The 10,748-nt window shown below is 44.9% G+C and overlaps 1 protein-coding gene across 1 annotated transcript; it reads right to left on the bottom strand.

Annotated features, from left to right (window-relative positions):
* Nucleotides 1-1,669: 1,669 nt before the first annotated feature.
* LOC310863804 (uncharacterized protein) lies at nt 1,670-8,991 on the bottom strand (the record flags this gene model as incomplete). The annotated part of the gene is made up of 8 exons (XM_083772296.1): nt 8,839-8,991; nt 7,566-7,640; nt 7,308-7,376; nt 5,403-5,525; nt 5,018-5,083; nt 4,433-4,519; nt 2,084-2,305; nt 1,670-2,052 (listed from the first exon to the last, which is right to left on the bottom strand). The coding sequence occupies exons 1-8, from the start codon at nt 8,924-8,926 to the stop codon at nt 1,670-1,672; spliced, it is 1,113 nt and encodes a 370-aa protein (XP_083628422.1). The 5' UTR covers nt 8,927-8,991.
* Between the last annotated feature and the right edge of the window lie 1,757 nt (nt 8,992-10,748).

The raw sequence follows: 10,748 nt of genomic DNA, 5'->3' as shown, positions 1-10,748 counted from the left end.
TTTTGCCAATGAGCTAAATACCTTTTATGGCAGATTTGATTTTTCCACTGAACGCAATCTGTTAAAGGACCACTTCACCACTTTTCAACCTATCTTCATATAATAGGTCCTCACTAATAATCACGATTTTTCTACTCAGTCTGTGTCTCATAGGAGGGCTGTGGGCAGTTTAGAAACCGTCTCCCAGTGACATCATCATTAGGCAGATTATTTAACAAGATTCTTATACACAAATGTTTAGATTTTCATTATCGAACGATGGCTTCCTTTTTCGCATTGCAACTTTTCAGGAATAGAAAGCCTGCCGTTTTTATTAGCTTGTATTCCCCATCGATGATGTCACTGGAAGACGGTTTCTGAACTGCCCACAGCCCTCCTATGAGACACAGACTGAGTAGAAAAAAATGGATAGATACACACTATATTCCAAAAGCGTGGAAGACCTCGCTTATAGTTCCAGTGCCGAAAATGTCTAATCCCAAAGTCCTTAACGACTATCGGCCAGTTGCCTTGACAACATTGCTAATTAAAAATATCATTGGTGGGGATGGGGTAGTGATTGTGGAGGAATACAGGTACTATAGGGTACAACGATTGATTCCAAGCTGACATGGAATTCCAACACTCATTCCAACTATAAGAAAGGTCAGCAGAGGCTGCATTTTGTGCGCAGACTGAGACAGTATAACGTTGAAAAGAATGTTATGGCACTTTTTCATCGATCCTTGTTTGTTGTTTCATGGTATGGCTCATTATCATTGGTTAATAAGAACAAACTCCATAAAATCATCAACGTGTCCAGCAAAATATCTGGGGTACGATTTGAGAGTATGACCTCAATGTATGAGACCCATTGGGTACTCAGGAAGGGGAAAGCTATTACTAGGGACAACACACACCCGTTACACAGCCAATACCATCTTTTACCATCAGGGCGACGGTACAGGGTACCTTCCCTGCAGGCTAGGGCCTCAAGATCGTTTGTTCCCATAAGTATAGGACTTATGAACAAACAGGCCCCATCTCAGTTCGGTGCATAAAGTGTGATGTGATGCTTCTTGGAACCATGACTGGTGGCCTTCTGTTGGCATTGTTTCTTTATTGTCCATGTACCGTGTGATCTGTTTGTTCGCATATATGTTTTATGTATATCCTGAGAGACTGCTGTGCACAAAACAAATTTCCGAAAGGACAAATAAAGTATCTATCTATCTAACTAAGGTTTGTCTCGTTCAGTTGCACCGATGAGTTCTGAAATTTTGTGTCCATCTAAAAGTTTTCCCACATTGTTTGCATTCGAAAGGTTTCTCTCCTGTATGGTTACGCGTATGAAGTTTTAATTCCTGAGAAGTTCCAAAACGTTTTCCACATAAAGGACAACGAACTGGCTTCTCTCCAGTGTGCCTTCGGTGATGTTGCGTTAACGTCTCTCTATTGCGGTAACTCTTTCCACACTGGTCACAGTGGTAGGGCTTCTCTCCCGTGTGAATTCGTAGGTGTGACTTGAAACTGCCTAGTTGACTGAACATTTTACCACATTGACACTGGTAGGGTTTCTCCCCTGTATGACATCTCTGGTGAACTCTGAGATTAGACATCGACTGAAATCTCTTCCCACACTGATCACATACGAAGCGTTTCTCTACAGTGTGATTTCTCTTGTGATACGCTAAGTTCCCAGTAGTACGGCAACTCTTTCCACACTGGTCACAGTGGTAGGGCTTCTCTCCCGTGTGAATTCGTAGGTGTGACTGTAAATTGACCAGTTGCCTGAACATTTTACCACATTGGTCACACTGGTGTGCGCGCGCAGCAGCTCTTCTAGTAGTGTCAGCACGTTGTCGTCTTTCACGTTCAGCAGGCGTTTCCGCTGCGCGCATAGCAGCTTTTCTAGTAGCGTCATCGCATCGTCGTCGCTCACGTTGAGCAGGCGTCTCCCCCGCACGTCTAGCTCGCTGAGCAACAGCGCGAGCTGCGCGGGCAGCTGCGCGGGCAGCATGCCGTCGTCCTTCACGTTGGGCAGGCGTTTCCGCTGCGCGCATAGCAGCTTTTCTAGTAGCGTCATCGCATCGTTGTCGTTCACGTTGAGCAGGCGTTTCCCCCGCACGTCTAGCTGCGCAGGCAGCTGCGCGGGCAGCACGCCGTCGTCCTTTACGTTGGGCAGGCGTTTCCGGTGCACGTGCTAGTCGATGTGCGTCTGTGTTAGCAAGCCTTTGCACGTCAAGTGATTCACTTTTGGGGGCAGGCGAAGGAGCCGCAGCGATGGATGTTGACGGGTCAGGGTTGCCTTTAAAGACAGCAAGATCTGGGAAGAAAGCAGAGAACATTGTAAGGGTTAGGGTTTAGGTTAGAGAACATTGTGATGTTGCATGAGGAGTCCAAGCTGCTTCTTTTCACCTGACAGTGGGGAGTTTCTCCGGCCGGACGTAACGCGTGGAAGGAACATGTTTTATTATTTATTTGTTATTCCAACCAGTTCCTTTCCCCTCATTAATCAGAAACCTGAGGAGTTACCTCTGTGCCATTGTGTGTGTGTGTGTGTGTGTGTGTGTGTGTGTGTGTAATTTGTATGTAAAGTAATGTAATAAATGAGCATGGTGTTTTTCACAGTGTAATTGTTATCTTCAGTGTAACATGAATGGAAGAACATGAGTAGTTGGCGTTAGGGGTGGGTGAGTAGTTAGTGTTAGGGGTGGGTGAGTAGTTAGTGTTAGGGGTGGGTGAGTAGTTGGTGTTATGGGTAGGTGAGTAGTTAGTGTTAGGGGTGGGTGAGTAGTTAGTGTTAGGGGTGGGTGAGTAGTTGGTGTTATGGGTGGGTGAGTAGTTGGTGTTATGGGTGGGTGAGTAGTTGGTGTTATGGGTGGGTGAGTAGTTGGAGTTAGGGGTGGGTGAGTAGTTGGTGTTATGGGTGGGTGAGAAGTTAGTGTTATGGGTGGGTGAGAAGTTAGTGTTAGGGGTGGGTGAGTAGTTAGTGTTAGGGGTGGGTGAGTAGTTAGTGTTATGGGTGGGTGAGTAGTTAGTGTTATGGGTGGGTGAGTAGTTGGAGTTAGGGGTGGGTGAGTAGTTGGTGTTATGGGTGGGTGAGAAGTTAGTGTTATGGTTGGGTGAGAAGTTAGTGTTAGGGGTGGCTGAGTAGTTAGTGTTAGGGGTGGGTGAGTAGTTAGTGTTAGGGGTGGGTGAGTAGTTAGTGTTAGGGGTGGGTGAGTAGTTAGTGTTAGGGGTGGGTGAGTAGTTAGTGTTAGGGGTGGGTGAGTAGTTAGTGTTAGAGGTGGGTGAGTAGTTAGTGTTAGGGGTGGGTCGATTCACTTACCTCCAGATTTGATCCGATACCTATCAATTATAATTCTCTTACCCCACCCCCTTAGATAGCATTTATGTAGACTTAGATAGCATTTGATAAAGACTTATAGCATGTTATGTAGACAGCACTATAATTGCATTGCATGTAGCCACAGCACGTCATAGTACATATGTATAGCATAGTAGTATATATGTATAGTTTATATGTATAGTTTCATTATATAGATATTCCACTGTTACTTTCTTAGCTTACGCATGTATCATGATAAATGTTTTTATGTGATGTATTCCCATGCTTTTTTGTTCTTGCTTAATGTAAGTCGCTCTGGATTAAGAGCGTCTGCTAAATGCCTAAATTGTAAATTGTGCCGATTCGATATACATATCAATTGGTAAATAGCTTATAGCTTAGTAGGCAGAAATGACTCAGGCAACAGCCCAGCTTTCATGATCTTAAATCCCTTTATTTTAGATCCCTTTATAGTAATAGTACAACATAAACATTAAAGAGACTTTAGTTGTTACTGTACAATACTTTAAAAGAGTTGTCATGTTGTACACATGCTTAAAATAGCTCTTATTTGCGCCGGCCTCGTTGAAAACAATAGGGACTTTAACCCATTTACTGGTATAATTTATTGAAAAATTAGGACCTAATTCACGCCAGCATTTTTTTAATTTGAGCTCTTATTTTGAAAAGTCGCCATTTCCGGTCAGTTCGCAGTAGACCTACATTTGGAAACTAGACGGAGCTGGGCCAGCCTTGTTGACAATCTGAATCCAGACCGGAGCTCTGGGGAGCTCCACAGCGTCGGCTCTGTGCCGTCAAAGAAACGCTGTTTTGACCAAAAATGCCATCTGGGACAAGGAATAGGAGATACAGCTACGGTGACGGCGTCATAGCCGCCGTACTTCCGCCTAGTGGAGCTGTCCTGAAAACCGTCGTTGCTGAAAGTCCCTAATGTATTTCCAACTCCAGCTTGTCTCCGTTCAGGCTGCATGAACAGCGTTCGGTTTCTGCCCCCTCGATGTCCGAACTCTTCTATTAGATGGCTCTGGTGGATGCAATGGAGGAAGGCTATGAGGTCAAAGGTCATTGGAGGAAGGCTATGAGGTCAGAGTGAGTAATTACCTGAGGTGTCAGGCATGTCTGAGGTGTCAGGCATGTCTGAGGTGTCAGGCGTGTCCAGCGAACGGCTCTGCACACTTCTGTGTTCAGCTGCGAAGAGACCATCACATTAACTGATGAGGAAATAATTATCGAGAGACACATTGTGATTGGCCTGGTGGTGTGTTCTGTGTTGTGATTGGCCTGGTGGTGTGTTCAGGGTTGTGATTGGCCTGGTGGTGTGTTCGGGGTTGTGATTGGCCTGGTGGTGTGTTCGGGGTTGTGATTGGCCTGGTGGTGGTGTGTTCTGTGTTGTGATTGGCCTGGTGGTGTGTTTGGGGTTGTGATTGGCCTGGTGGTGGTGTGTTCGGGGTTGTGATTGGCCTGGTGGTGTGTTCTGTGTTGTCGTCTAATGACAGTCTGACCAATAGGGTGTCTAAACTAAAGCCGGTACCCTTTAGCAACATCTAAACAGCAGGTTATCAGCAGGTTATCAGCAGGTTATAAGGGCAACAACAACTAAACAGCAGGTTATCAGCAGCTTATAAGGGCAACAACATCTAAACAGCAGGTTATCAGGACAACAACAATAGTTGTGTCAGTATTTACCATATATGTCCACATATGGCCGGCTGTGGGTGTGGTCTTCCTGGTTCACTTCCTGTTTAACTCTCACTGTAAAAAGACAAAATAATGTTAGGAGGAAACATGCCAGACTGTCACTCACCCGGAGACACCTGACAGACAGCTGTCTCCTCTGTGTCTCACGGCTCGCAGTGCATTTCCAATGGGAGTCACGTGGTTTGACGAGAGAACCTTGTTCCCTCGCCATTCCGACTCGCCCAATATTACTAACCCTTTCCCTAACCGCACGCGGAATCCACCCAGAGTCCCCATGAGTGGATCCATCCAATCCCCATCCACCCAGAGTCCCCCATGAGGGGATCCATCCAATCCCCATCCACCCAGAGTCCCCAGTAAAAACCACACACACCCAGGTAAAAGTTGTGGAAGTGCTGTGGTAATCGTCTCCATCTCTTCTCCCGTCCTGCAGCTGGGAGCTCTGGGGAACTGATCTTCACCTGCAGGCTGGACTCCATAGAGCGGTCTTGGAGCTCTGGAATGAAGGAACAGAATGCATGCCGTTGACATGGAAAATCAGCTCTTTCTGCTATTTTGTATAACATTTATAAAAATGGCAGTAATGATAGTGATAATGTCATATCTGACCCGTGCAGGTTTTTATTACGAAGCCTAAAAGCCAAACAGAAAATGTAATTTCTATTCATAATGTTCCAATTATCAATGCCAAAACCACAATTGGTACTGGATCGCTTGTTCAAGATGAAAATCACACCAGGACATCATTTTGAAGTGAATACGTTATATTATTTCTACTAGTCCTTACCCGTTCTGATATATTTCAACTTGTATAATATATTTGTGTGTGTGTGTGTGTGTGTGTGTGTGTGTGTGTGTGTTTTTTATGAATAAAAACAGCAGTATAACATGAAAGTATTCTTACAAATGCATGGTAGGGAAACGTTTTCATGGCAAGAGCATGCACATATGGACAGTCGCACAGATCCAATTTGCAGGTGGATTTGCGTCCAAAACGGTCTCAATTGTGAGCTTTGGCTTGAGAGAACTCATGGCTTTTGCAACCTGTGATGTTGTGAGCTTGTAGATTAGCTGTTTTCACGGAGCGTGCGCTGTAGCCACTTCACGCTGTGTGTGTGTGTGGTTTATAATGTTCAAGACAGTTGTATCTCGTGTTGTGTTTATAGCGAACTGAAAACGGCCACGCGATGACGCACGCGCAAACATACGCACGTGCGCACACACAGCTTAAGTAGTTTACACACACGCTCACAGCGAAAGTAGTCTGCACACACACGCACACACACACACACACACACACACACACACACTAATCCAGCCAGGCAAGGGTAGAAGGTTCCTATTATAACGACAGTGGGTGCCCAGTAGTTGCCCACCTCAGAGTAGCCTGCGCACACGCTTTTAGCGAGGTGCTAAGCAAGGGTTGTTCAATCAATCCGTCAACTCCATGTGCGTGCGCACGTGCACTCTTTACGTGCGCGGCTGCACGCTGTTTCACCCACGTTTGGTTAAAAGTTATATCAAGTGATCCAACAGAGCCACCCCGATAGATAATCATTCCGTTGTGATCGTGGCCGTGTTGTTCAATGTTTCACATTAGGTGCAGGAAAGATGAGATCTGTAACTGCGCGACGCGCGTCGTCAGTGACCAGGCGTGTCACCCGCGTTTGGTTTGAAGTTATAATATGAAGTGACGTTCAAACATTGCATTGCAAAGTGGTTAAATAACCTTAGTAGGCTATGCGCCGTGTGTAACAGCTGCCTGTCTGCCACAATGGTGCCTGCCTGCTTTTACCCGTGTGTGGTTTGAATCGTCAATCGCCTGTCTGTGCAAAGGGGGAGGGGCCTGAGGTGGTGTACTGTGGAGCAGATCAGCGCAACTTTGCCCGTGGGATTGTGTGGTGATGTAAAAACAATATCTGTACAGTAAATATGACAGTAGCGTCTGTAAAATGTAGCCTAGCTGGATTCTGGGAGCGTGCAGATTTTTTTTGGCATGGAGAGATGTGTGCTAATAGTGTGGCTCGGTCGGAGATAGACCACGGACAAATAAACGGGTTTTTATTCACTAATAAATTCATTATGAATCTTATTGGAAAAATGGCTTCGTTAAGACCTCCATATTATTATGGTCAATGCCTGTGTGAAAAGTGGGAGCGATTGGTGCAGGCAATGAGGAGATAAGGTGGTGTTTCTGACATTCAGACAGACATTCAGACAGACATTAAATTTTTGTGAAGTTGGTACTACCATGTGGGTAATGATATTAGTGTGTTACCTGTGGCCAGAGGCATTTCCAATGAACAGGTATGTGTCCGTGTTTGGTGCCTGTCGTCATGCTGCTGTGCTGAGATGGTAGAGGAAAAATGTAGATATTGGGTTATGCGAAGTAATGATAAACTGTATGTCAGTAATGCATCCAGTTGTTGCATATGTGGTCCAAAGTTAATGTGTTATTGCTGTTGGTACAGAAATGATGTGCAATTAAATGTAAATGTAGTAGATACAATATGACTGGTAGAAGAAGAGTAGGTACCTGTGGCCAGAGGCTGCTCCATGGATCTGGTGTGACTGTGTCTCTGGCGATCTTGGGCATGGCGGCTCTGCCTAGCTGAGAAGTGAGAAAGCTGTGTTAGTGGTCAGGGTTGTGTGGTTGGTGTGTGTGTGTGTATGTATTGTTTTGCTGTGTGTGTTACTATGACAGCATAATATCAGTAGTGCATACATAATTTAACATAGATGCACACACGCGCACACACACACACACACACACACACACACACACACACACACACACACACACACACACACACACACACACACACACACACACACACACACACACACACACACACACACACACACACATACTGTGAGCAGGGGGGAGGTGTCACTCTCTGTGTGTCACACGCACACACCAAACAATGCAATGGGCTGTATAGGAATGAGAAAGCATACATTGACAAAGCTGAAGGTGCAACAATGGCATCCCCATCAAATGTCTGTTCTGTAGAAATTCTGAATGTCCATGTAATCTGTGTTTATGTGCCAAGGCTGCTCCAATTCATTGATTAGTGGTTATGGAGTTGCTGAGTGATTGGCAACTAATCATGACTAATGTAGTGATAGATTAATTGAATGGGCCTGAATAGATCTGTGTAGGCTGCGAGCGTAGTTGAGGTGAATGTTAAAATAGTTTTGAACAGGCAACTAATGTAGAGATAGATTAATTGAATGGGCCTGAATAGATCTGTGTAGGCTGGAACAATTAAAAAACGTTTTGAACAGATGTCTTAATTGAGTAAGTCAAGTGAACGGTCGTGCTTTGTGTAAATGGCCGTCGTGAGGTTCAAAGAGTAGCCTACTGTTCCTTTTTACATTCCACGGCACCAGCGCCATGGGGGGGGGGGGAGGGAGGGCGCACACACACACACACACACACACACACACACACACACACACTGGGCCCAGCGTGTAGGCGTACTGTAGTAAATATAGGCGAATAATAATGTGCATGGGATGGATTACTGCGTGAGTGTGCGTTCAGCGCACACTCGCAATTGCAGCTGGAGGGCGACGCGACACACACACACACAGGCGCACACTCGCAATTGCAGCTGGAGGGCGACGCGACGCGACACACACACACACACACACACACACACACACACACACACACACACACACACACACACACCGATGTATGGATAAATCACAGAGTTGGGAAATGCACACGCAGCAAGCACATAAAGAAGCAATGATGCACGGCCCGGCCGTGCAAACGATTAAATGTGTTCAGATATGCTTACCTGCTTCGGTTTCGTTTGCGCGACTGGCTCGCAAATGTTTGGCGTCACGCGTGCGTTCAGAAAGTGCGGTGCGTTTTCTTTTTGGCATGATGCGTTTTTTGGGGGGTGATGCCAGAGTATTCCAGTCCAAGCATGAGTCGGTGTAGTAACTGTTGTTGGTTGTTGGTGGAGTGGGCGAGTCAGACAGTGTAGAGTAGTTCACAGGTCACATCACACACAGGAGCAGTGAAAGGGGGAGGATCCTTCGGATGGCTGGCCTCTGTGCTGGTGGAGAAGTGTGAGGATTATGACGTCACAACAACTTTGCCCGTGGGATCGTGTGGTGATGTAAAAACAATATCTGTACAGTAAATATGACAGTAGCGTCGGTAAAATGTAGCCTAGCTGGATTCTGGGAGCGTGCAGATTTTTTTTGGCATGGAGAGATGTGTGCTAATAGTGTGGGAGCGATTGGTGCAGGCAATGAGGAGATAAGGTGGTGTTTCTGACATTCAGACAGACATTCAGACATTCGCTCAATTATAGTATGATGATGATGATGGACCAGAGCATTAGGGCTATGGACCAGAGCATTAGGGCTATGGACCAGAGCATTAGGGCTATGGACCAGAGCTGCCTTAGTACCTCCTCTTGTTTTTGGCTCTATAGAAGTGCTTATTTGTAAGTTTCTAAATATTATGGTGAATTGAACATGGTGGACCCTGTTGTAAACAAGTTTGATTGATTGATTGATTGATTGATTGATTGATTGAAGTATGTATTAACAGATTGCAGAATTAGAGTACATTTCAAGCACAACTCAAAACAAAGACTGGACGACACCATCATTACACTTGTTTACAAGAGGGTCCACCATGTTCAATTCATCATAATATAAAGTTTATGTTTGTAAAGAAGATGTTTATCTAGCTTGCCTTGTCGTCAGTGATGAGGGTGTCGTTCGATTTGATGTTTATGTTTGTAAACCTGGCTATTAGTTTCTGACAGCAGCCTAGTTGATTGTTTATAGCTTCCAGAGCTCAAGAAGATTGTTTTTGTTTTCCTCGGCTTTATCATTGATAAAGTTGCTTTTTGCGGATTTGGTCCAGCAAGGTAGTTACAATGTTTCTTTAGCTGGTTACGTTGGGTTTGGAGACCACTGTCGAAGCGCATGGCTAGCTTTAGAAGTTCAGAGCTAAAGGAGCGACAATAAAACACACAATAAACAAACATTATTAATGTATCAACCAAATGGACAATAATAATAAACACAGCTTTGACCAAATGGACAATAATAATAAACACAGCTTTGACTCACCGCTTAGAGCAGAATATACATTAATAATCACCATGGTTACGCAACGTAAACAACCCCGCAGACCAGGTGTTGTGCAGCGTTAGCATTAGCATTAGCATCAGACTCCTCTTCCTCTGCAGGGGAGAGCAATCGATGATCAAAGAGACTCAACAAGCAGATCACAGATTCTATGATACTTTTAATCTTTCACAGGACGGATGTAGACTGTAGTATATATATATATATATATATATATATATATATATGTGTACATTCATTTGTTATCACGAAGCTGTTTGTGATTTCATAGGATTTATTTTCATTTTCATTACATTTTCTACAACTCATTTACAAATGATGTATCTTAAGACGTCATCAAATCTACAATTAAATTTGCACAAAGACATTTATAGTGACATCTTTTCAACAGATCTCCATCTCTCTGACTGCCTCACTGAGCGCATAACCAACGGGACGTCCATACGACGTCTATACGACGTCAAACAGACCTCTCGGTAAACGCCAAACCCAAAACGTACAATAACGACGTCCTGAGCGCATAACCAACGGGACGTCCATACGACGTCCATACGACGTCAAACAGACCTCTCTGTAACCACCACCAACCCAGAAC

Source organism: Protomyctophum parallelum (genome assembly GCF_964188405.1).
Source record: "Protomyctophum parallelum genome assembly, chromosome: 8".
In the NCBI taxonomy this organism is placed as follows: domain Eukaryota; kingdom Metazoa; phylum Chordata; class Actinopteri; order Myctophiformes; family Myctophidae; genus Protomyctophum; species Protomyctophum parallelum.
The sequence above is the reverse complement of the archived record's forward strand: the minus strand, read 5'-3'. Positions and strand labels throughout refer to the sequence as shown.